The sequence below is a fragment of the Caloenas nicobarica genome, chromosome 16, assembly GCF_036013445.1.
Source record: "Caloenas nicobarica isolate bCalNic1 chromosome 16, bCalNic1.hap1, whole genome shotgun sequence".
NCBI lineage: Eukaryota > Metazoa > Chordata > Aves > Columbiformes > Columbidae > Caloenas > Caloenas nicobarica.
The window spans coordinates 5725777-5752228 of record NC_088260.1 but is presented as its reverse complement, the minus strand read 5'-3'; the positions used below and the strand labels follow the sequence as shown (position 1 = coordinate 5752228).

General features: G+C 51.8%; 1 protein-coding gene across 1 annotated transcript; it reads right to left on the bottom strand.

Annotated features, from left to right (window-relative positions):
- Positions 1–481: 481 nt before the first annotated feature.
- FICD (FIC domain protein adenylyltransferase) lies at positions 482–4938 on the bottom strand. Its single transcript, XM_065646431.1, has 3 exons — positions 4860–4938; positions 3899–4240; positions 482–3036 (listed from the first exon to the last, which is right to left on the bottom strand). Exons 1-3 carry the CDS (start codon positions 4936–4938, stop codon positions 1961–1963), a joined length of 1497 nt encoding a protein of 498 aa, XP_065502503.1. The 3' UTR covers positions 482–1960.
- Positions 4939–26452: the final 21514 nt, after the last annotated feature.

The window sequence follows — 26452 nt, the reverse complement described above, 5'->3', positions numbered from 1 at the left end:
TTTACTTTGAAATGATGAGTCGGACTCAGAGCTTTGAACCCTGTCATGTTGGCACTTGTGGTGATAACAGCAAGGGACTGAGTTCTGTTGGTGCTTGTTCACAGCCTCTTCTGTGCCACCCAGCATTGTATGGATGGGATGGGGAGATTTTCTCTCCAAATCAGCTTAGAAACATTCTAATAACACTTTAATATGAAGCTTTGGTTTGCGGGCTGGGACCACCAAGGCTGGCTTTGCCCTGATGGGCACGTGCACAACCCTGGTGATGAATTAAGTGTCCTGTGGCGGCTTTGGCGCAGCAGGACGGTTGTACGCAGCAGCAGAGGGAGCCAGGACCCACACCCTGGAATGTGCTGCTCGCAAGCTGAGCTGTGACCGCCTCTTAGCTTGCTGTGGCATGAAAGTGCTTTGAGAACAGCCTCTTCCAAACAAAGACTTTAATATTAAAATAGTTTATTAATCTCTTACTAAAATATTTTTTTTTCCCCTCCTGAGCTCTAAGGTGCAGACTTCATTTATACTCACCTTGCACTACAAAAATAAGCGTGCTCTGTAAGGCCAGAACGACCTTCCTCATTTAGTGTTCGTACATAAGCACGGAGTGGTGGTGCAGTAAATGGGTAACTCCCAGTCCTGTCCTATTGTTTGCCTGTGTAAAACATGTCCTAATTACCTTGCAGGTAAGAGTTAGAAGGGAAGAAACACCGGCCTGGGACAGTCTGAACCCTTTTTGCAAAGGGTTTAAGCTTAACAGCAGTAAACTGGATCGAATTGAAGTTTTCTGACCTCAGGTGGTAGGATCAATGATGCTGTTGCACAGCTGGCAGGCAGGGGTGCAGGGAACTGGTCTGTCTTCAGCTGCAGGTGCTTTTACCTTAAATTCTGCATTTTTGAATCACACAGCAGCTCCCAGGTGCGACACTAACTGCCACTGCAGCACAAAGAGGCCTTGTGTGATTCTTGATGCATTTATCCCAGTAATAATGTGACCTAGTAATTAATTGTGAAAAGTTCTCTTGTATAGACTGCCAAAAAATGTAAGTTTCTTCAAACTTGCTATACACATTCTTCCCAAATTGGCACAACTGGTAACAGTTGCCTCACAATTATGTATAACCACCTTTTCTGCCCACAGCTTTGCAGAAATAAGCTCTTTTCAAAGCCTAAACTGATATGTTTAAGGGCACTTGCAGTTTTCCCAGGGATCCTGCTCAACAGAGTGGGGTCTGAGGCAAAGTCCTTCTGGCTGAAGTGCAAAAGCACCTCGCAGGTCAGTGAAATAAGTCAGGGAGCATTTCTGCTCTTGTTCCCTTCACAGAATCTGTAATCTTAGACCAAATACTTCCCACTCATTGTACAAAACCCATCTGAGGAAAGGCAACTGAAAGTAAATGTGCAAAGTGCTACTGAACTGCGCTGGGAGGGGAGAGACGCCTTTGAACTGGATGAAGCTCAGCTCCTTCCTGCCCTGTGCTGCCCAACTGGTGTGACTGGCAGGAAAGAGTCTGATTAACACAGCTGGCAGTGCTGGTACTGTGTTTTGGGTGGTTTTTGTTTGAACCAGAGGGAAGAGGGAACACAAAAGCAACAACTCAGTAAAGACTGTCTTGCTGAGCAGCTCCTTCAGGTAAGATGATGCAGTTGCCTGCCTAGGCAAAGGGTTGTGATTGAAGCGACTTCCTAAAGCTTAATTTTAAAGGGAAATTAAATTCTACTTCACTTCACCCCACCTCCTTCCAGTAGCGCAAGCAAGTTATAGTGCACGCTAAACATGAACAGTTCACATTTGAGCTTGGCATAATGTATATAAATAAGTTAAATTAATCAAATGTAAGACACTTTAAATAAATGAAATGCTAAACAGTGACACCTCCTGTTGAGTTATTTCCCAGCAGGAACACTGAGTGGCTTGGCCTTCTGGTCTCCCACGCGTTCCTTGGCTTCTGAACATCCACAACTCTCATGTCTTGACGGGGATGGTTTGTTTGCATCCGGCAGTGCCGCCATCTGCTTCAGGTAAGCCCACAGAGTATTCTGTAGTGGCGATAAGCAGCATATCCAGAGTTGTCTCGGTACACTTGGCAATGAAGCGTATGAAAGGCCTTACATCCCCCTCATTGGCGACTTCCAAGACGTGATAATACTCGGCCCGTTGCTCCTTGCGGATGGTGATGGGCGGGTAACCCGCCTGCATCAGGATGAGGTTCATGAAGAGGCGCGAGGTCCTGCCGTTGCCATCTACAAAGGGATGGATGTAAACCAGCTTGTAGTGGGCTAACGCTGCAAATTCCACCGGGTGCAAGCTCATGGCGTCTTCCGAGTTAATCCACTGCACAAACTCCTGCATCTGTTTCTCAACATCCTGGGGATGTGGCGGTATGTGGTGTCCTACAAACACCTGAGTAGTCCGGAACCGTCCCGCCTCCACCGGGTCAGCATAGCCCAGCACCCTGCGGTGTATCTCCAGGATGTCACTGATGGTGACGGAGCCGATCCGTGACACCAGCGTGGTGTTGACGTATTTCAAAGCTGCGTGCATGCCGATCACCTCGTTCTGCTCCACTAAGCTTTTTCCAGGAACGGCGTATCTGGTCTCGATGATGTGTCGTATTTCTGACAGCGTCAGGGTGTTCCCTTCAATAGCGACCGTGTGGTAGATGTGGTGATAGTAGGACTCCTCCATCACACGGCGCAGGGCAGAGTTGCCTTTGGGGATTGCCATCACTTTTTTCACCTTGCTGTCGATAATGCTGAAATACCTCTGATCTATCTCTTCTACTAAAGGTAGCGTCCGGTCCCGATTGATCAAAGCCTTCTCGTTGCAGGGAGAAATGGTTAGTGCTTTGGAGTACAAGTAGTCGGCTTGAATAATGTCTTTTTCCTCTTCGGAAAAAATACCAAATTCATTCAGGGCATCCACGTAATCAGGGTCCATTTTGAGGGCGTACACAAAGAGTTTGTGGGCTTTCTCCCGCTTCCCTTGGCGCTTCATTTCGAGAGCTTGATTCAGAGCCGCTTTGGCTTCTAACTTCACTTCTGAAATGCAACAATGACAGATAACGGGCCTGAGTTTTACTGAAAACCTGTGGAAGCCATCACTGTTCACCTCTATGAAAATTAACTAAAGCCAGCCTGTGAGAACCGTAACAGAACTTTCATTCCAGCTTTTGCCAGCCTCGTGCCACCTTTACAGGCAAAAGACGTGGCAGCAGAGCTGTTTTGGCAGGAGGTGTGGGGAGGCAGGATCTGCACGCAGCACGGCCCAGGCTGGCCGTGGGCCTGTAGCCATCCTGGCAAAACTGGCTTTGGCCACCAGGCTGCTCTGGGACAACACAGAGAAATAAGGTTTCTTGGCAATAATGCCAGTTCTCCTGCTGGAAGCACAGCCCGCAGCTCCTACCAGCACTGCTACCTGTTTTTTCACTGAATTATCAAACATCTTCACAGCAATAATAGCTTTAATGCAAACAAAGATACAGTGCTGGAATGGCAATGATTCCTTTGAATGTTTTCCAAATTACTGCCCTGGCCAATAAAGCCAATGACGGCAGCCCATCATTGCTAGAAAGGCTGTTCTATGACAGCCAGGATTTTGGGATTAATGCCATTTATTCGAGGTTACTGTGTATTAAAATGCCATTTGGTATTCAAGTTACCTGAACAGAACTTACTAGTACTGAAAGCATGAGGAAAAACTTCTGAGAGAACGCAGGGCGATGGAATGCAGCTGGGCTGGCAGTGCCATGTCTGGGTCATTTATAACTGATGTTAATTGGCAGTTGGGCAGTGAGAGTTTGTTACCATGATGGGGTACAGAAAATCATCAGGTGGGGGGTGGATTATTGTTATTATACAGCAACTCTGCTGTTCCCCTGCGCCCACCCGGGGACACTCTTACCTGGGGAGGCTTTTCCTTTCAGCACCAGCAGCTCCAGCCCGTTGGAGGTGACACTCAGCCCAGTGCTTTGTCCTGTGTATCTGGTAACACCTGAGGAGCCCGTGCCCAGTTTACTTTTCAGGAAGGAGAGTCCTCGGAGCGCTGCATGGCACTGGTCGTCCACAGCAGCCTGCGGGAGCAGCAGCATCAGCAGCGAGCCCAGCAGGAGCACGAGCACAGCCGCCCACCTGGCGCGGACCCACAGCGTTATCCATTTCAGCTCGGGATCTGTCGCCATAGACGCGAGGGTCATCCCGCTTCCAGCGTGGTGACGAGGAACATCTCCTTTCCCTCCGCTCCCACCTGGGAAGAGAAGCGGCTTTAGCCAGAGCTCTGCTGGAGACGCGGCACCTGAGCAGACTCGGGGTTTCTGTCACAGCTGTTGGGGGTCACCCCAAGCACCCACCTTTCCCTGCCATCAGGGAAGACAAATCCCTATGGGGTCTGCTAAACGTTAATGTGACACCAGCAGCACGAGGAGACGCTGATGCCCACGAGGAGCCCGGGGCTCTGCAGGGACAGAGGCCCGTCCCGCACAGGTACGGCTCAGCTCTCCGCTCTCCCTCCCCACCTGCCCCGGGGAGGGCCCGGAGGCTCCTGTGCGTCCTCCTGCTGTGGAAATCACTCCCCAGACCCCGGTTCCCTGTCAGCTGCCGCTCCTGCTCCAGGACCATTCCCTCCCCGGGCCTCCTTCCCCAGCCCTGCTCCCCATCACCCCCAGCTCCCTCCGTCCTCCCCCTGTCCCTCCCTCAGCCTCCCCTCAGGCCGCCATCCCCTCACCAGCGGGCCCGCCACAGCCCGGGCCCCCGCAGCCCCCAGCCTCCCCTCAGGCCGGGGCCTCCCTGACCTCACCAGCACCCCAGGGTCCCTCCAGCCCTCAGGCTCCCGCCCCGGGTCCCCCCAGCCCCGGTCCCCCCATCACCTTTGCCGCCTCCCGAAGCCGCCGGCTGCCGGCTACAGTAGCCCCGCCCACTGAGTCCCCGCCCTCCGCGCCCTGCCATTGGCTGACCCGCCCCTCTTCTCCCTTCCCATTGGCGCTCACAGCGGATCCTTCTCTCTTGTGTCCCGCCCTCCTTCTTACCCTCGATTTCCTCTGGCGTCTTCCGGGTAGGGCCACACCCCCGGCGCGGAAGAGGCTCGTGGAGGGTGAGAATAGGTGAGCGTTCACGCCAATCATAGGAGGAGCAGCCAATGAGAAGGGAAGCTGGAGGGGGGGCGGGCCCACTTGCCATTTAAAGGCGCATACCTCGTTTATTTACAGGGTAGAACAACTTTTCTGTCTGTAGAGGGGTTCTTGTCACTTATCCCTGGCCTTTCGGAAAACACTCTTTTTGTGCCCTGAAACAGCAGAGTGTGCCGGTCAGCAACGTGCCGTGGTGCTCCCCAGCAGGGCTGTGCCTCTCCCTTCTCTCTGCTGGAGACGGGGAATGGGGAGAGATTTGCCAAAAGCTGAAGAAAAAGGGAATATTCTAGAGAATTGCATGTAGCTCACCCAGATTTCAGTATCTAGCAAGATGATGGATTTTTTTTTAATCAGATACTTACACAGCAAATCATCACCGTCAGGGAAAAATAACCTGGTTTGTTAGATATAAATCCTGACGATTTAAATTATTTTTCTTTTTTGTAGCAGGCAACAGCAAAAAACAGGCGGGGAAATGCAGCTCTTGTGCTGGGAGGGTTTGGAGCCCGTTCCTTGGAGGTTTCCGGAGACAAATCTTCCTTTTCTTGCCCATTCTCAGTGGGAAAAGCGGTAACTGCTCTCCTGGTGCTGGGGCTCTGTCGGATGTTCATTGATTTTACTGGGATTGACAAAAACAGCTTGATGAACTCTGTTCAAGTGGCGTCCCTAAAAAGAGCCTGACAGCACCCGGGCGCTGAGACCCTCGGCAGCAAATGGAGCCCAAGGCGATTCCTGCAGCACAGAATTACCGCGTCCTCCAGCCGTTCGGAGCCTGCCAGAGCCCGTTAATGAGTCCAGGGGATAATTAGCATGTGAAGGATGAGCAAACCTATCTGCCCTTACAGAAGCAGCTTCGACTGAAACGTGTGTTTTCCTCAGTGCCAACGATACGGCACCTGAGCCTAATTATGGAATAATTATAGAGCAATGATATATTTTCCTTTTAAAAACGGTGGGAAGCACATTTAGAGTCTGTTCACCCGTTAAATCTGATCCAGCAGAGGGGAGCAATACAGATAGCCAGGAATGCCTGGCATCTCTCCCCGGTCTTTTCCAACCGAAACGATTCTATGACATCCCAGTGTAGATGGTAGGAAAGAGCAGGGATGTCAAACGCCGGGGCCGTAGCCCTGGGTTGTCCCCCTGGATCCCCGGCAGCTCCCAGCGAGGTTGGACATGGACGTGTCTGCAGCTGTGGTTGTGCCAAGGGCTCCGGTCCAGACCCTGAACCTCCAGAGGGAATTTGTGTTTGAAATGGTGCTATTGGCAGAGGGGTGCTGAAAGCCTTATGTTCGTATCATGGGAGAAGACATTGAAGAAGCTCGTTCTTATAAGTTAGTATTTGATGCTGCTGTGACGCGGGTGGGAGCGGACAGTCCATGTGCCTGCAGGTGGCACTGAGTCCTCTCGCCGCTTGCAGGAACAGCCTCTCCTGGACCTTCATACCTTCTGCCTTTAGAGGCAGCGATCACGAAAAACATATTTTAAGGCTGAGTAAGGCTCTGGCTTCCTTTTGGAACTCTGTGTACTGGGATAAAAATTGCCTTTCTAGTCACTGAGGAGGTTTTGGGGATCTGTTGCTGATGCATCATAGAATCACAGGATGGTTTGGGTTGAAGGACCTTCCCAGGTCCCCCAGTGCCCTCTCTGCCATGAGCAGCGACATCTTCACCAGCTCAGGTTGCTCAGAGCTCCGTCCAGCCTGGCCTGGGATGTCTCCAGGGATGGTTCATCCACCACCTCTCTGGCCAACCTGGGCCAGGCTCTCACCACCCTCAGGGGCAACAATTTCTTCCTCATGTCCAGCCTGAATCTCCCTCCTTTAGTTTAAAACCATCACCCCTTGTCCTATCACAACAGCCCCTGCTAAACAGTCTGTCCCCATGAGCCTTGCTGTGCTGGGGGTGCTGCTGGCCTCTTTTTGTCCCCCTACAGCCTGGGTTTCATCTCTTTTATTTCCTGCACTCTTGAGCGGTGTTGCTGGGGCATTATTGCAACTCTTGGCCCTTGTGTTTTTGTGTTTTAAGCCAAGGCAACGAGGAGACACAATCTGCGTGAGGAGCATCGCTTGGGAAAGGCCACTTGTCTGTCCCAGGGTCTGGTTGTCAGGAGAAGCTGCTGGCTGCAGACACAGAACTGCATATTGAGTGGGGGTTTAATCAATGAACAGATGGGCAAGTAAGAGATCAAATGCCTGGTGGTAAAGCTGTCACCCAGGTCAAAGCAAGGTTGTTGTGAAAAACGGTTTTGACATTCTCCACTGCGCTGTTTGCAAGGCAAATGGAAACCAGGTCCCAGATCCAAGTGGAAGACCGAAGGGATTTTTAATTAAAGAGAAGATAGAAGGGTAAGCAAAAAGCAAGATCTAGATTATACTGTGATGATTACTTCTAGCTGCAAATCCAAGACACTGCGCGAGGGGGTTGAAGGCTAAGTGAGCGATTTAAGGGTCTTAGTGCTGAGAAGCACAAACAGAAGACTGAATAGATTGCTGAAAACAAAGCCCTGAGAGGGTGCGTGAACAGAGGGCTTTGTTGGCTCTCTTAACGAATAATGAGGAATGAGCTTCTCAGACAGATTGGTTTGTGGCGCTGGGAATAAATGGACAAAAGGAGAACTTTCAAAGCGATGCTGCAGCTGAACACGACATTATCCCAGCTAATCTGGGATGGAGCTGTTCTAACATCAGACCAGTAAAGCTTCTTTCAACCAGCAGCTCCCAAGCAAAGCCACTCTGTAATGTCTGGACATAATGAGGAATGCAATTCAGAGGGAAGAAGGGAATAAGGAGTCCCAACCATGTGGAAGAAAATCTCTTCAATTATTGCACTGCTGGTCAGCACAATTTTCCAATCACCGGCGCGTTGCTGCTGGTTTGGGGGTCTGGAAGGCTGCGGGGCACAGAAATACCCGTCAAAGGGAGATGGCGATGTCCCCAGGCAGGGACAGAGGTGGGAACAGCAGTGCTGGGAACACCTCCCTGTTCTTGTAGTGCTTGTGAAGGGGTTTCAATCACGGTGCGGGGAGCAAACCTGAAAAATCTTGGGAAAATCTCAGCATGTTTTGTGGGAGAGAACATGGTTTCTGGTGGCAGTTCCTGTTCTTGGTGCTGTCCTGCCTCAGAGTAAGAAACATCATCTTTACAGAAGTTGACACAGCCACAATCATACATGATCCCAAGGATGGAGAGGATGTTTCTCGAGGACCTCAGGCTGTTTCTACCCCCGAGCCTCACCAGGGACATCTTGGCCATTTACTCAGAGTCCTCAAATCCATGGGAGTCCTGTCTCGGGGGGACTTGGCAGAGGGCTCAGGCTGGTGGCTGCACACTCGTCTCCAGCCTGTCCTTGACGCAGAGGTGGAACTGCTGACTCGATGAGAAGAGTCGTTTTGGACTTGCTGCCACATAGACTTGACTGATGTGATTCCACACCAGGCAAGCTGGAAATATATTAAACCCATGAGCTGCTGCTGCGATGATTTGCATGTCAATAAGAAGGGAAATTGCTGCCCATGGTCTCCTTTCTGGGTTTTGATCCCGTGAAGTGCTGGGTATCCCCAGCTCCAGCCCGTTTAATTATTGCAGGAGGCAGCAGAGACCTCCTGGGACCAGGAGGGGTTCTGGGGGAAGATGCTCAGTTCATCTCTTACATTTTACCTCTCTGCTCCTCCGGCTGAGTAAAGGGGAGGTTCAGCTAAAAATGCATCAAAAGTGAAGCTTGTTAAGTCCATGTAGGTGCATGTTCCTGCTGTCCATCCTCCTGACACGCTGCATGGAGCTTGACCGAATATCGGGGAGCGTGGAAACCTGCCTGGGACACTGCACAAGGATGAACGACTTCCCGATAGACACGCTGGGATGAAAAAAACACCTGATCCTTTCCAGGTGCCGCAGGAGCAGCGGGATCGTGGCAGCGGTCCCAGTGCAGCCTGGCAGAGAGGATGGAGAGCTGTCTGTGCCACAGCCGAGACCTCCCTTCCAGCCAAGACACTTTCTGGGGATGCCTTTGCAAGTTGTATCATTCAATAGTTAAAATTCTGCAGACGTGCCGTTTCCAGGGCTTGTAATCTAGGACAAGGAGGGCTAAAACAGGCAGGAGGGTAGGTGTTTCGTAGGAGCAGATTACAAAAGGAGCTGTTTTACCTCGCAGGATTCTCAGCTCGCCCCCTGCAAAGGCGCTGACAGCTGTCAGAGCATAGCGGGCATCCCTGCAGAGGTTCAGATTGGATCTTGGGAACAATTTCTTCCCAGAAAGGGCTGTCGGGCATTGGAAGAGGCTGCTCAGGGCATTGGAACAGGCTGCTCAGGGCAGTGGTGGAGTCACCATCCCTGGAGGGGTTGGACAGACAGAGATGAGGTTCTCAGGGATGTGGGTTAGTGCCAGGGGTGGGTTAATGGTTGGACTTGATGACCTTGAGGGTCTCTTCCAACCAAAATGATTTTATTATTCTATATACGCAGGGCTGCCATGGAAGGGAAAAGCCTGAGCACGATGGTGGTGCTTTGTTGTTCCCTTGAGCTGTGATTTGGGAAGATGCTGGTGATTAACTGGGGTCCAGCCACCAAATTAGTGATGGTCAGATCATGCAGAAAACAGCTGCTCGCCTGGGAACCCTTGAATGTCAGGAGTAAGCAGGAGCCTCATCTTTTATAGTTATTTTATTTGCATATGTTTAATTGAGGCTCCTGTGCAGGATCCCTGATTTAACTTGAACCTGCTCATAACAGGGTTTCTGCAGAACCTGTCTTTGCTGTGGTTTTGTTCTTGTTTCGTTATTACATTTAGTCTCTAGTGACTACAGAGCTGACAGCTGGTAAAGATTTGCATATGGCATGAAATTAAGCGAGTTCATTTTAATATCTAATCTGTGCAAAGCTGAAATTCGGGTTCTAAAAGCCTTGCTTTGCCTTCTCATTGCTGGCACATCTGCTTCACGCATTGGCCTTTGATTCCTAAACATTTTTTTTCCCTCTGTTTCACCAGGATGAACAGTTAGAGCAGATCTTTGCAATCTTTTGTAAATGCTTTAGCACAGAGCTGAGGATTGTGCAGCAAGCGTTCTGCCTCGCTGGTGAGGAGCATCCCCTGCATTTCCAGGTTTAGATTGGATCTTGGGAACAATTTCTTCCCCCAAGGGCTGTGGGGCATTGGAACAGGCTGCCCAGGGCAGTGCTGGAGTCACCATCCCTGGAGGGGTTGGGCAGACGTGGAGATGAGGTTCTCAGGGACATGGCGTAGTGCCAGGGTTGGGTTAATGGTTGACTTGATGATCTTGAGGGTCTTTTCCAACCAAAATGATTCCACGATTCTGTGAGTTGCGGTCTGAGCCCTGGCATCTGCGTGGGGCTGAAGGGACACGGCAGGGGAGCTGCACGGTGGCACCAGCCGAGGACCAGGGGGTCAGAGGATGGGAAATCCTGTTTCTGGAGGGAGAGCAAGTTCTAGCAGAGGCAGGTTGTGCTTTCGTCTCGCCCAGGCTGCAGTGGGGTCCTGCACACTTCCTCTTTGCTGGTGTTTCTTAGTGCTGTCACTCAAAAGATGTTATTTATGCCTGGCGTATTATTTAAGGCTGTTGGCTCAAGCAGCTGCTCACTGGAAGAAATCAATTCAATTAACTTGGGCTGGGTGGAGGTGCAATACGGGTGCGATGGCTGTGGCACAGGGCTGTAAATCCTGCGTTCTGCAGTGCCGGAGCTGCCCCTGCGCTTTCCCTCTTCTCCTCCCGCTTTCTCTGAAATCAAAACCCTTTTCCAGCTCTGTCCCTCATCCTTGCTTCTGCTCCCCCCTCCCAGGAGAAGAGCAGGTTGGCAGGGCAAGAATTGCAGAGCAGGAGAGATGATAAATCTTGGCTGTATTTTGCAGGGAGCTCCTTGCTCCCCACGTCGGCAACGCCGTGGTCCGGGCTTACAGAAGCCTGGTCACGCTGAGCATCACTTTCCCAAGAAGTCGGCCTTCCTTGCCTCATTCCAAAGAAGCATTAATTTGCTCAGGGTCATTTATTTTGCAGTGTTTTTGCTGCTCGGAGGGCTGTATAAGCCGACAGGTTGATCTCAGCGGTGTTTGAATGCAGCTTCCCCGCTGGGTTCTGCACAGAACTGCTGCGGCGGCCGGTTCCTGCTCCGCCAGGGCTGAACAAAAACACACAAACAGCTCCCGGGTTAATGAGATTAAATGTATTCAGTGGAACATCTCCATTTATCTGGAGTGCGCTTCTTGTCCAGGCGCTGTTTAAATCTGAGTTTAATGTCATGAGGCTTTGCAAAGCCACCTCTCTGTGGGCACCGGGTCTATTTTTTGGTCCAAAGTGGGGTTGGATTTCCCCCCTTGGGCTTAGCAAAGCCTTCGTGGTGCTGAGCTGTGCCGGCGGTGCCAGTTGTGGCACTGCCGGTAGCTCTGTGCTCTTGTTTGGCAGCCGAATGGAAGCAGTGGGGATTTTGCAGTAAGCACAGCAGGGAAGAAAACACCATGATCTAAAGCAAGCAAGCAAAATCTCATTTTCTCCTTGAATTTCAGAGAGATGAGCAGCAAACAAACAATTATTTCCCCATGACTTTGCTGGGTAGGTCTATAATTCCTGAGTGACAGGGGACTGGTGCTCTGAAAGCGAGCTGCTGACTGATGGGTAATGGGGATGATGAGCTGCTGGCACAGGGTAAATCAGTGCGGTGGGGAGATTCCTCCTTGGGGCTGCGGAGGTTCCTCCTCGGTCCTTGGACCCATCGTGTCTTGCTGAGCCTCGGAGATGCGGGGCCGCAGGCTGGCAAGGCAGAAAATAGCAATTTTCTGTTTCTAAGAGCAAAAGCCACGTGTGGAAGGAGCAAGCGATTCCGTGTTGCGTTCCCCCCACCCCTCCCACGCCCCACTTTGGTGCACGGTTTTATGTGCTGTAAAATTTGTTGTGTTGTTGGAAATGGCATTTTGGCGGGGGTTTGTACACGGGAGTGCTGCTAAATAGAAATAAAAGGCAAGTGTTATTTCTTTCAAGCATAGCTTTAATTTTTCTCTAATCCCATGGCACAGAAATTCAAATCCTGTACTTTCCTGGATGCTGTTTCCCCTGCATCTCTCTGCAGTTGTTTTATAGAACTGGGGATAAACCAAGTGGTTCCAGCGTGGTCACTGATGGTGGGTCGGGCTGGGAGCAGGGCTGGAACCAGCACCAGCCTGCTGCCGTTTTAATCTCCAAGGAAAAAAAATCATCAAAAGCCCTCCTACCCCAACTGGCTCTTTTCTGGTATTCCAGTTATGTTCGAATCAGTCGCCTGCCTAATTAGCTTGTAAATATTACTGCATTTTTTTTCTCTCTTTTTAGGCCAAGTGCATGGCGTTAGACCGTGAGTGGAAGGAGAAATGCATTATGCAAACCGCGAGGGAAAAGCATCTGTTTCCCTCTCGCCCGCTCCCAGCACAACCTGCCGCTTAAACGGAACAACGATGCTGCTCTGGAAAGTGAATCTTCTTGTTGGGGAAGAGAGAGGGACACTTTGGGGTGATATTAGTGAAGTTACTCTGAAGGAACGTGCAGCTGGCACATGAAACGCATTGGGGACGGCGGCAGAGGGTGGGCAATGTCCCCCGTTACAGGGGATGCTCGCTGGGGTCACGGGGCAGGACCAGGGTGAAACTCCCCCAAAAATGCGTCAGCTTTGGTAAAAGTGTTTGGTGGCCACACTCCAGCAGGAATTAGGGTGATGTCCCTGTGTCACCTGAGTTACCTGTGTCTGACAGTCCCAAGAGCAGAGCGGGGGTCCCCGGGGTGCTGCCCCCAGTGTGGGTTTCACTGGGGAGCTGCTGAAACTGGGAAAGCTGGGGCTGCGTCTGGAGCCCACGGCTGGAGAAGTGCAATGAAGCGCCGTGACTTCGGATTAAAATGACTTTACGGGGCTGAGAGGGGCATTGGCAGAGCTGGTGCCATCCGGGGCGGTGGTTGTGCTGGGGCCTCCCCCCTCCTGCCCCCTTCCCAGTTCAGTTTTGATTTTTCCCAACAAAACCCCAAGTTTAGGCAGCACTTGGCTTATAGAGTCGTTGGAGAAGCTGTGGTATTTCTTGTTTTTAAGCTTAAAATAGCCTGGAATTGTCTCTTTATGTTTCCTGGAGTCTGCTTCGCTTTCCAAACCTAGACGAGAGTCGTTGCGAAGCGAGCAGGAATTAAAAGCCCTGGATTGAAATTTGTGTGTATTTTACGGGTCCGTGACAGCTAATGCAGGAGCTGTTCCCCTGATAAGCATTATTTTGAATCACAATAAACGCCGCATCAGATCAAGGCTTTTGGCAAGACTCATTTTATGGTGGTTATTAAAGGCTGAAGTGAACTGCTTGGGGATGGGCCCCAGGGTGTGTCAGTAAATAGAGAAAGCAGAGGATCAAATCAAATGAAACATGTTTTGGGTCTCTGAAAAACATCTTTAGAAAGAGGTCGGCATTATTATTATTTGCAGTCTAATGTTGTTTTCTGCCTAAGTAATGTCAGGAAAGTGTCTTGAATAGCTTCCTAATTTGTGAGGGTCCCAAAGGCACAACGTTCGGAAGGAATTGGATTAACACTTATGAAAAATAAATTACAGGCTGAGTGCTCGTTAGATGATTTTGAATTAATTTATTGATCTGAGGCTGGAGTGTTAGAAAATAGCGGGGAGGGGGCACGGCGCAGAACCAACCGATGGCACTTTATCTCCAAACAGATGTGATTCTGTGTGAAACAACGGGATGCAGCAGCCGTTTTCTGGCAACCTCTTTGGTTTGAGGAGCTCGTGGCAGGTGGAAAAGGCCAAGGGGCTCCCCTGGCACCATGGGGTATGTGGAAAAACTGCTTTGTGATGGGGGGGTCACCCCTGGATGGGGTCGGGGTGGTCGGGGGATCTCCATCCCTGGAGATGCTCAGTGCTCAGCTGGTCCTGAGCTGCCTGATGTACCGGGCAGCCGGGGCTTGCACAGACAGATCTCCAAGGTCCCTTCCAACCTCAATTAATTTGTGGTTAATGAAAATAGCTCCAGATACAAGCGGGCTTTTATTAGACCCAGCTTGAGCTTCATCTTGCCCATCTGTGCTGACCACAGCAGGTGATGGAGCACCGGAGCACAAACCATCAGCGTCCCTGTGCTAAACCCACCCAAACAGCGCTGCCTTGAACAGCAACATTTTATTTTTGCCAAGTATCTGTGGAAACTGTAGCATGCATTTCCCATACAGTGTAATTTTCTCTTTTATTGCTGCTTTCTCGGTCTGTGCCCTCTCTTGAGCTGCTCTCTGAATTTCGCTACAGCGAAATAAGTTTCAGCGGAAGCTGGAAACTTGGCAAACTTCTGCGGTATAAAGTGGAGCTGGTGTTTCTTTTTAAAGGTTGAAAGCAAATACATCCCAGGAACTAACAGTCCATTAAAAACAGAGATAGCGGAGTCTCTGGGTGCCTCTCTGCTGGCAGGCGTCTGGCTGCCCATATTTACTTGATAACGTGACGCCTCACGCAGCAGGCACCGCTACCTAAAAATAAATGAGGGAGCTGCTCCTTTGGGCTCCGGGTTAATCTGGTTTGAGGGAAAATGGTCCATGGTGCAAGCTCGGGAAATTACGCTACTGTTTTTTAAATGTAAAGCAGCAGTGGCAGTGCTGGGCTGTAGAAAGGGAGAGCAGCCATAATGAGATGTTTATCACCAGGCACATGGTGTGGATTTTTCCACGTGGGGCAGTGCGGCTGCTCTTGCTGGTGTTACTGGTCCTGCTCTCAGTGAGGGTTTGGTTCCAACACGCTTGTTTGGGGATCCCTGGGATCCCCCTCGCCATGGCTTGGAGTGGGGCAGCAGTGCCCACCTGGCCTCAGCACCGTCCTACTGGTTTGTACTGGAAGCTGCTGGGAGTGCCTGTTGCCATCGTGGATGGGGGAAAGGGCTGACCCGAGGAGCCTGGAGCTTTGTCTTGGAAAATAAAATGAAATTTTCTGGGTCAGAAGCTTTTCTTTCCTTTTCCTTTTTTCTTTCGTTTTACTCTTAAAAATTTTTAAAAAATTATTATTATGTATTTTTAATTTTTTTCCCCCCCTTTCCTTCCTGGACACAGGTTTGGACTTCGGCAGCAGCAGCCGGCAGCTCGACTACAGGGATCTCGCACTTTTCCTTGACAGCGGATGTAAATCCTCCCGACGGTTGGGAAGGAGAAATACACGGGCGTCGAGCTGCTGCCGTAAATCCCGGTGCGGGGCAGCCGGGGCTGTGCTGGGAGCTCCCCATGGCGCTGCTGGGCTGGTTTGGGGTCTGAGCCCTGGTGTGAGTGGGACAGGGGGTTCTGAAGGAGCAGCAATACCTCAGATTAAAGGATTTGCCAACATCTAATGAAACAGGAGCCTCCAGGCTTCCATTAATTAACAAATTAGCTCATCAAGAGTCTCCCTGATTTGTCGAACATAAAGCTGCCCTATTAATTAAACAAGAGGACAGATTTTAATTTGCCTGGCAAAACTGCACATTTAATTGATAAATGACTCATTTAAACTGTTCTTGGTGAAAGTTTCCAGCAGCGGCGATGGGGACGAGCGAGGTGTCACCGCTGGGCTCCTCCGAGTGAGCAGCCCCCGCGCCCGGGGCTCGAACCGCCGCCTTGACCCCGTGCTGTGCTGTGTCCCCCGGCATCACTGGGGCTTGGGGACCGCAGTGTCCCCTGCTGATAGTCCTGTCACCACTCATCCTGCCCTTCACTCTCTGATTGGGGCTGATTACATGCAGCTCCTCTTCCCATAAATCCCTTTCGCTCATGGTTTCCCATGGCTGGTAAATTATTCAGCAGAAGCTCCACACCGATGGCTAATGGGGGGTCCTGGGGGTTCACTGGAGATTCTGGGGGTTCTCCAGGGCTGGGAGTGGTGGGTGCCCTGGGACTCAGGGATGGGATGCCCAGGGAAATGTTATATCTCTCCCTGGGGAACCCAGCTCCATCCAGCTCCATCGCTCCTCCTTGACGGCGGCTTCCAAAGCCCCACGCCAGTTTGTGCTCCCTGTTTGTGATAAAAGCAGCTCCCCGCGGTCATTGGCCCCGATTTCTCCTCCGCTTGAAGGGCAGACGAATAAATCAGAGATGTCTCCTGACACTGGGATGATGTCTGTGTGGGATTAATTACTTACATAGCATCTCTCCAGCCAGATGTGTCAGGGGAGCAGCATCGAGCTGCAGTACCCCAGGTTGCCTTTTACCAACCTTTATTTTTTTTTCCCCAAAAAAAGTAAGGAGACATCTTACCAGGAGAGGGGGTGAATTATGGGGAGTCCTGCCCGAGTTTTCAATTTAGCTCTATTGATTTATAAGGGCTTTTCAATTACTGGGTCCTGCTCAGCGGCAGCGCGTGGAGCGGCCGTACGTGAGCTCCATAACCCATCGGACCTTCTGTGGCTGCTCCAGGCTGACCCAGGCACAAATAATGAGGATTTCCTCTGCAACACTTAGTAAGTAAAAATCAGGAATTCATTAGCACGAGAGCTTGTCTTATATGAAGAAAAGACTGCAGGAAAATGGGAAGTGCTGGAGTTATTGTGAATATAATATATGAAGCAATTTGAATTCAGGAGAAGGCAATTTGGAATCCTATTAATTTCTTTTTTTTTTCTTTTTTCTTTTTTTTTTTTTTAGTGTGGCCATGGTTGGGTGATTTCTGAGGGAGCTGAAGATTAAAAAAATATATGGACAAGAAGTGACCTTCCCTGGGTGCCGGGCTTGGGCCATCTCTGCCATCCCATGGCTCTCAGACCGGAGCTGCTGGCTGGAGAAGACGGAGCACTCGGGAGCCCAAAAAGCTCTGAAATCCACCCAAAACCAGGGCAGCCCCCACCTGATCGTTTCACTTTCTCTTCCCAGTGAGTGCTGGAGTATTAATAACCTTCCGGTGTAAAATTACTGCATTTTAAAAATTTCATTATGTCTCTGTGTCACAAGACGCAAAGCGGAGGCAAACCTAATTAAATTACCCAGAATTAAATCGCTGGCCCCTCCGGCAAAGCCTGGGGGAGGCGGTTGGTCCATCTGGATTTGCAAGGGATCCAAAGTGCCCACAGCTGCGGGGCAGCCAGGGTGGGAGGGAAGCGATGCTTATGGCAGATTTATTGACTAAGGTCCATAATTAATAGTGAAGACATCGGCGGGAGAGGGAAACTGCTGCCTCCATGGGGACGGGGGGAGGGCAGGATGGTTTTGGGGCTATTTAAAGGAAGAATCCTGCATCACCGCTGCTGACTCTGCTTCCCCAGCCTGGGGCTGGTTGTTGCAAAATACCTTCGTGGCCTTTTGATGTGGCTGATTTCTAAAACCCCAGCAGCAATCTCCCTGAGAGCACATTTTTAGGTAATTGTGAACCTGAGCGATAAAGTGACATGTGGGGTTCTCATTTTCTGCCCCCGCTGATGATGGAGACAGTGAATGTGACTCGTGTGTAACTCACTGCTGGGGTTTGACACCTGTTACTCTGAGGGCTTGCCTTAGAGCCCTTTCTGCCAAGGTATTAAAAAAATAAAAAGCAAAATTGAAGTAATTTAAATAGACAGTTGATGCTGTTGGTGTTCCAGCAGCTCTCAGCAGCTGTTTGGTGTGGTATGTATTATTTATGAGATGTCATTAATATGCAAATCTGCACCACTTGATTGGCTCTCCTGGCATGTTTCCAAGGCCCTTATGAATTCAATGGGTCCCTGGCCCCAGCAGCCAGCCCAACCCAACCCGGCGTCGCCCTCAAGCCCCATTTTCGTCTCCTGCAGCTTTTTACCCCAAATACTGTCTCTTTGCAGGCAAACCCAGGAGCTGGCGTTGCATTTTCCAGCGGGAATTACATCTCATCCCGCGCATCGCAGATAAACGACGTGATGCAGATGCATCTGCAGGTTAATTAAGAGCGAGCGGGTTGTCCAGCACAAACCTCGTTGCTTCCAACCCCACAGTTGTGGGCAGAAACCTTTGCCGGCTCTAAAGAGGGGTGAGAGAAACATCCCCTGACTCCGGCTACCGACATTGCCTCTGCTGATTTTCTGCCCGGATTGAAGGTGGGAGCAGGACACGGCAAGTGGGAGATTCCCCAGCTCTGGGGGCCGCATGGCTGGGGGAAATTAAAGCTGGATAATTGCAGCAGACCTCTGGCAGGGCCTGTAATTAAAGTGAGGATTTGACAGGGGTGGCTCTCCCAGCTATGCCAGGGGGTTGGCAGGATGGGAAAGAGCTGCTGCTTGGGAGTTAAAAAACCAAAGACAGAAAACATCCCTTCTGCAGAGGATAAAGCATGAGCAATGCTCGTTGCGCTGCTCGCGGGGCACCAAGATGCTCGGATGCTCGGAGCCTGATTAAAACCGTGCTTTTACAATGCTGTCCCTCTCGCTCCCATTTAACTCAACAGCGCTGTCAACGGCCTCCCACCCCACCCCAGCGTCACAAAAAGGGACGGGAGAGGACGAGGGGAGCCCAAGCCCCCAGCAATTATCCTGGTGGCCAATTTAATTTGCAGGTGACAGCAAGAACGCAGCAGCAGCAATCCTGACATCGTCCACCCCACGCCTGCGCTTTGGGGCTGCTGCTGGGGCCCTAAGCAGGAAGAAATTGGGGAGAAAAGCTCAGAAAATGTGACTTTTCCATGGGGAGGGTGTGGGATGCACTGCCAGAGCTGCCTGTGTCTGCCTGCGTCGCTGCCGGGGGCTTTACTGCGCTGCTGGGGGATGCGTTTGTGATGAATTTATCTCTGTCAAATGAAAATGGTGATTTTTCCCACCCAGCAGATGCCACTTTGACTGCAGGTCTCATGGCGGGTAAACATTAATTGCGGCACGCCGTTAAATAGGGACAAAAAAGTGACAGGACTGAATTACTTCACTCCAGTCCCCTGATGCCAAGCTGTAAATCATGTGCTGGAGTTTATAGAGACTTTATGTGTCTTGGGCCAGGCAGGATCAAAATTTTCTGAAGAATAATGACATGTTAATAATAGACCGGCCCAGAGATAAAATTAGCAGAAGGTTTTTTTGCTTCTATTAAAGTCAAAGCTGAGTTCTTTTGCCTTCCTATCAGTCTCCCTTAATTAAAAATGGGTAGGTGGATGGAAGGATGGATAGATGGATGGATGGAAGGACAGACAGACAGATAGGCAGTGTTGGGCACACGGCCAGGAGAGTAAGTCTGAGTGGGGTCAGCGTGGTCTAGAGGGACGGACAATGTTGGAGCGGTCTGGACAGACAGATGGACGGACAGGTGATGCCTGAGTGCTCCAGCCAGACAAGGCCACTGACAGCCAGAGCCAGCAGAGCTGACGGTGGCCACACGTTTCCTCTTCCTCACCCCAAACCTCCTTGGCAATAGCTGATGGGTTTTATTTCCAGGTCGCGGTTTCACTGGGCTGGAGATGCGGCAATCGGCTCCCGAGGCTCTAAAATCAGAGACATAACAAGTCGGGGATTTATGGCTGCCCTCGAGAGACACAAGGGGCTCCGCTCCCCACAAAGCCTCCCAGGTTAGATTAGACTGTCTGCAAGGAAACTTAATTGATTCTTTAAGTTAAAACCTCTTCATCTGCACAGACAAGCCTAAGCATTAATTCTGTATAATGTGACACGGAACATTTGCGTGTAGCTCTGCGGCACGGCGTCCCCTCCCCGTGCTGCCTTTTGGGCTCTGATTTGTTTTCTTTCCAAGGCAAATTCTGGATCTGGCTTCCATCAACGGCACTAATTAATCCCTTTCGACACGTCCCAACATTTCTTTATTTTTTTTTTTTTTAAATAATCCTCAGATAACGGGTGCATTTCAGGTGCAGGCTTCTGTCTGGCGTGCCAGGAGGTTCGCACCCAGCGCGGGGCTGAGCTTTGGATGTCAGGATGCTCCAGCTGCATCCAGATGTGGGAAGCAGCTGCTGGGGGAACCCAGCGAGGGCGCAGGTACCCCCAGAGCTCTGCCAAGCGACTCTCATTGCTCCAGAAATAGTCCCACCACTGGCACAAGCTCAAGAATAAAACATATTTTGCTGTTATTTTTAACAGGGCAGGGGGAGCACAGCCCTGGGGACCTGCACCGAGGCCGCTCCTGGCCAAAACGAGATGGAAAATGGCATCGCCTGCTTGGAGCTGGCAGCCGGAGCGGCCGGGACCTGGCAGGGATGCTGAGCCTTCCCGCAATGAAGCAGCAGCTGTGATTGCCCAGAAACTAACTGTAAGGAAAACTGGATTTTTATATATTTAAAAAAGAAAAAAGAAGGTTTCCTTATCAGTGTTTGGGAAGCTGAAGCCCTTTGCTGTTATTGAGACAAATGCAGCTGGTGCCTTAAATAATTGGGTGTTTCCCGAGGGGTTTATCAGCCGTGTCACATCGCTGGGCCTATTTTTGCCGCGGGATTCCAGGAATACTCGCCTCTCTCTGTGTTTTGTATCTGGCCGCTGTGGTCCCTGCACACGGGCTGCAGGAGAACTCAACCTGTGGGTTTTTCGGGCGATGCTGAAGTGTAACGTGAAAGATGAGCCTGTATTAAGCTTCAGCAGTTTTGTGGCCAACATGAGCATTAAAGACCTGTCAGCATCATCTGTCTCCCCAGTGCGGTGCTCAGCATCCAAACTTGGAGCCCTGGCAGGGCTGAGTTTTAACACTTTTCCATCCTAAATTCCCCCAGGGCCAAGGCTTGGTGGCCACTGTGCCACCAAATGAAGAGAGTGGGGAACTGAGGAGGGGACAGGGGTGATAACACGGAGCCACATCCTCACACCCACCCAAGTCCGGAGGGGGCAGCTGAGTTCGGACAATCACAAATCCCCGAATCTTCCCCTTTTCCAAACCCAGACTGGGTTTATTTTATTTCTGAGATGCAGATGCAAGCAGACCTGGCCTGAAGTGGTTTCCCACAAAAAATGTCATGTTAAAAAAACACCAACACTCCGAGTGGGAGAAAAAGAGACAAATGGCACATTTTCTGCAGGAAAGGGTTTCAGGGCTACACGGTGACTGGAGAAAACACTCAGTTCTGACAAAATTCACCATTTTGGGGGTAAATTGAGGGTGTAGAGTGTGGAAGAGCTGTGCTGATGTCAGAATCTGCCTGGCCACAAACCTGTTTTAAGGATAGTAGAGGCACATGCGGACACAGAGCATCCCCCGTGTGCCAGCATGCTCTGCCCATTCCCTCCCACTTCTACCAAACAGCTGGCGGATAAAAATCCTTAAAATTCAATAAAGACCATGAAATGAAAGAGCAGCATCACACTTGGAAATTCAACTTTCTGGCCCTTGTGTTTCCAAACCACCTTCCAGGAGGGGGAGAGCACAGAGGAGTTTGCTGCTCTGCACCGGCGTGCAAAGGGCCCTGGGAACCCTGTTTGTAAGCGTGAATTCTAAAGGAAATATATATATATATATATATATATGAATATTTGCCTTAAAAATCCAGAGACTGAGGTGTGAAATTTAAAATGCACTAAATAGGTTTATTCTCTCCAGGTGGGGCTGGGTGAAGGTAAATCCCTGGCAGCTCAGCTGCAGCCCAGGGGAAAATTTACCCTCTTGCACCCTGGGGAATTAACCTCCCTGGAAAGCCCCAGCCCCTGCTAATTAACCCTGCAACACCCATAAAAAGTGGCCAGGCTCTCTTCAGGCCTGTTTATGCCCTGCAATAAAGTTAGGCTGGAGGTTGTGCTCAGCTTTAGGGGGCTACAGCCCCCCCTACATGGGAATACAGGGGAGGTTCCCCCAATTTGGGGAGCTGGAGGCAGCTTGGAGATGCTGAATTGGAAAGCAGGTAGGAGAGACCCTCCCTGAAGAAGCAAAGGTGTAAATGGAGCTGGGTTGGAGTTTTTTGCTCTGCGTAAGGTCCCCAAGTTGGACCCTGCGCATCCTCCTGGCTGTGACTGAAGGAGCTTTGCTGGAGCAGATGCTGCTGGTGATTCCATGAGCTCCAGGTAGGAACATCTGTGGGGTCTGGGGATCGGGAGGCTCCCAGGGAAACCTTTTGCATGTTTGAGCCTGGGAACAGCGGGACAATCTCCAAATATCCGCCCCGGGAGCTTGGTTTGTTTTCCCAGCTCCTCGCCAAAGGGCTGTGGGACGTGTCTCTGTGGTGGGGGCTGGTTTCAGGGTGCTCTGAGATGCAGAAATGGGGCAGAAGTGGGTCTGGGTGGATGCCGAAGGAAGGTTGTTTTATGTGACAGATGAAGTGCATCTCTGGCATGTGGGAGATGTCCCCTGAGCAGGGCTCATGTGCCAGCATGTGTCCCTGTCACCACTCAGCTGCCGGGCAGCCCCGGTGTGTAAGGGGTGGGGGGGAAGCAAAACCCAACCCAATCCGATGGCTCTGTAATGAATCAAGCTGCAGGAGAGAGAAATGCAGAGTAAAAGCTGTGCAGATGCCTGGTGTGGCCCCACCACAGCCTTTAGCTCTGTCCCAGAGGACAGATGAGGTGAGCCTGGCTCGTGTTCTGATGACGTCCTCGTTAACAGACTAATTGCTTCCTTGGCAGCTGTCTGGGGCTGGGTCACCCCCACCCCTGAGGACCTAGGGCAGGGTGCCCTGTGATGCTTGGGATGTCTCATCTGTAGCTTTCCATCCCAGCTGCAATGTCCCCGAATTCCCACTGCAGCTCATTGAGAGCCCTTAACAAGCCCCGGGGGATGACGTCCTGTGTGTGGGATCCTGGTGCTTCTCCTGGCTCTCTCTTTGCAGAGGGAATTGTTATTCCCCCTCAGGCTTTTTACTCCTCCAAATTAATTTTTTAGGCTGGAAAGATGTAGGAAACTCTGGCTCTTGTTGCTTCCCACGTGGCTGTGGGCAGAGGCAGGAGCTCCTGTGGGACAGGGCTGAGGCTGGTCCATGGCTCAAGCTGAGCCATCAGCATCCCCCTCATCCCAAACTGTCCTTGCGACTGCAAGCGGTTCCTGGGGAGAAGAGACAGACCCTGGAGTGCTGCTGGATCCAGCAGGACGAGAGGAAACAGCCTCAAGCTGCATCAGGGGAGGCTGAGGTTGGATGTTGGGAACAATTTCTTCCCAGAAAGGGCTGTGGGGCATTGGAACAGGCTGCCCAAGGCAGTCGTGGAGTCACCATCCCTGGAGGGGTTGGACAGACCAGAGATGAGGTTCTCAGGGACATGGGGTAGTGCCAGGGGTGGGTTAACGGTTGACTTGATGATCTTGAGGGTCTTTTCCAACTCAAATGATTCTGTGATTCTATGATCCGAAGCACTACTGCACCTTGGGAACCACTTGAGACCTCAGCTGGGGTTTGCTGCCAAGAGCCACATCTACATGTAAATCCCTGTCTGGGTGACGTCCTGTCTGTCACCTGCTGGGGGGCTCCAAAGGCAAGAAGCAAGTGACTCGAGAATACCAGAAAGGATGTTCCTGGGCTGGGGTTTAAAAATAAAACAAAGTGCCAGTGCCCGACAATCCCTCATCCCTGCGCCTGGAGCTGTCACTGGCTCTTGACAGCTCCTGCACAAATCAGAAAATGCCAATAAATCGCCTGGTGTGGATGCGTCTATCACTCCCCCCGCTCAGCTCTGTCCCCAGGTGAGCTGTCTGTCACCCTGCCCCTGTGGCAGCTTCTCAGCTCATTTTGGGTTGGAAACGGCTGGGTGGCAGCCAACGCACGGGACTGTCGATGGGGCAGGGTCCTGCTGGCAGCAGAGCTATGCGCCGGGAGCGTTCGCAGCCTGTTGCATCAGCCTGGCTTTGCAAAGGGGGGTTTTTAGGTGCCGAGTGGTGGGAAGGGGCACTGCTGGAGCCGGATCCCAACCCCATGGGTGGGGATGGCTCTCCTGCATAGGCCACTCGTGTTTCCGAGCATGGCTCGAGTACCTGGCAGTGCTCTGGGGAAAAAATACTGCAAAACTGGAGTCAAATGAAGGTGGGGAAGGTACCAGGAGGGTCATTTGGGGCTGAAATGGCAGTTCTGTGTGCCAGCCTTGCAGCCTGTCACCAGTGCAGTGATGCCCTGGCCCCGTCCTGCCCATCCCAGCAGTGGGACACAGCGTCACCAGATGCCACCAGCAGCACCATTTCCAGCCCTGGGGCTGCAGCGGGTTTCGGCATCCTCATCCCAGTGCAGACGTGGCTTTGCGGAGCCCTGCCGGGTTCCTGTGCCATGTTGCTATTTATAAACCCCAAATTGCACAAGGTTGGGACTGTGTTTTTTCCGTGATTGTATCAAATCAGTGAAACGGGGAAAGCGAGCAGTCTATTTGACATCCTGTATGTGGGCTTTTTATTTGTGCAATGAGTTTTCATTTCCACTTGGATCACGAAGCTGTAATTGGGTTACGTAGCTCGTTACCACAGCAGGTTGTGAAGCCAAGAGCAGGAGGGATGATCTCCCCGTGGGAAAGATGAGGCAATGCTTAACCATGGGGAAAAACCTGGCCCTGAAATGGGTTTGGGGCTGGGAAATGCAGTGGGAGCCCATGTCGTGTCCTTACAGCTGAACCCAGCTCCGTTTCCAGCCGTTTCGTGTGGTTCTGCCCAGGGCGAGGGAAAGTGCTGCTGGATGACGGAGACATCTCCCCCGGAGAGGGCAAAGCCTCATGCATTTTCTTCCACATTAAGTGTGACATCTGCTTGGGGATGACTCAGGCGGGTTCCCACCACCCATGCAGGGGAAGGGGGGAGAGTGAGCGCCCGGACCGGCTGGGTGGGACCTGCAGGGCTCTGTCCGGTCACCCCGGCTCAGCAGGGAGGTGTTCGGGGGGTTATAATGAGCTTAAATCAACCCGTTTCCGATACCACGGAATTTAGAGCTGTAATCGCTTTGCTGGGTGTGGGTGGCACTTGCTGTGCTTGCCGGGGATGTGACGGATGCTGAAGACTCCACTGGCTTTGGTGCTGTGGGAGCTGCCAGCCCCATGCTCTGAGCTGGTCCCCACGGCTGCTCCTGCAGCACCGGGGCGTTCCTGTCCCATCCCGGGAACAGGGTGTTTGTCCGTCCGTACCCCACTGCTGTTTGCAGCGGTTTGCTGAGCAGGCGATGCTGAGTGCTTCGGAAGGAAACCCAAACCACAGCGCAGGGCAAAACGCTCAGGATACAATGTTTTATCCCAAGTCAGCACGTTTTTAACTCCCGTGTCTTGCTAAGCACAGGAATAAGTGTCTGAGCAGGATCCTGCCTTGTGCAAAGGCAGGTGCCTGGGAAAGGACTTGGTGACAAGGGGACAGACTGATCCTGCCCAGGGACATCGCTCAGCTCCTGCCCCAGTGCTGGGGTTCTGCAAAGCTCAGCCTTGCTGGGGAAACTGAGGCAGTGCCAGGTGTTGGCTCAGAACCCGCCGTGCTGCCGGGCTGTCTGTCAGCTCAGCACGGCATCGCTGCCTGCGTGCAGTGCAGGGGGTGCTGGAGCATCCATGGCCAAGCATCCCCAGCCCCGCCATGCCCTGGGGTGGATTTTTGGGAGCCCCCAGCTCCTGCCATGCTGCCTGGGCCTGTCTGCCACCCGGGTCCCACATCTTTTTTGCATTATCCAGAAGCCAGTCCTCAGTTTTGCCGTTTGACTCCAAGCACACTGAAGGGAAACATGTTAGTTTGCATTTCTATTTTTTTTTTTTTTCCTCTGTGCTGACTTGATCTGCAGGATGTCTTGTGGGCTGTCTGTACAGCCAAGATCATTTAATTAACCTTAATTCATTAGCCTTAATGTATGAACATCCTTTCTGCTGGGGCGAGGGGCTGTGCTGTCTCTGACATCCCAGCCAAAGGGACATGGGTGACTTGGCTGGTGTGTCCCAACAGGGCAAATCCTGATCCATCCACAGGCTGTGTCCTGCCCTGGCAGGGGGGGTAAAGTGGAGGGTGTCACCTCCAAACCTCCTTGTGCTTCTGAGATGATGTGCTGGGCCCCAAACCCTGCGCTGGCTCTTCTGCTGGGTTAAACACCAGGGCAGGAGGGGCTGAGGAGTGGAGGGGCTGCGTGGGGAGGGATTTCCTCGGTGCCGCATCAAGCAGGGGGCTATCGAACCTCCTGCTCTGCATGGGTGGGGGCTGCCCTGGAAAACCTCCTGTTCTCCTCCCCATTTGGGGCCCCCCCTGAACCGCATCCCTGCATCCAGCCTTGCCTGTCCCTGCCTGGGAGAGCCTGGTGCTTCTCGGTGCCCCCCAAAATACTTTTGGTATATGTGTTAATGGGGCTAGGGGGTGATGGAACTGCCACCGCAGAGCCCCCCGTGGCTGCGGGAGCTGCCTGGGAGCAGCTGCCGCATCCTGGTGCTAATGAGAGCCACCAGGACCAGCAGCCCCTGAGCAGCCGCCGCGGCGTTTGGGAGCCAGATTTGAGGAAGGGAAGTGACTCAACGTCTTGGAAGGAGTTGGGGGCGGTGGGGGGGTTTGGCAGAGGACAGCGGGTGACTCGGGGTGGG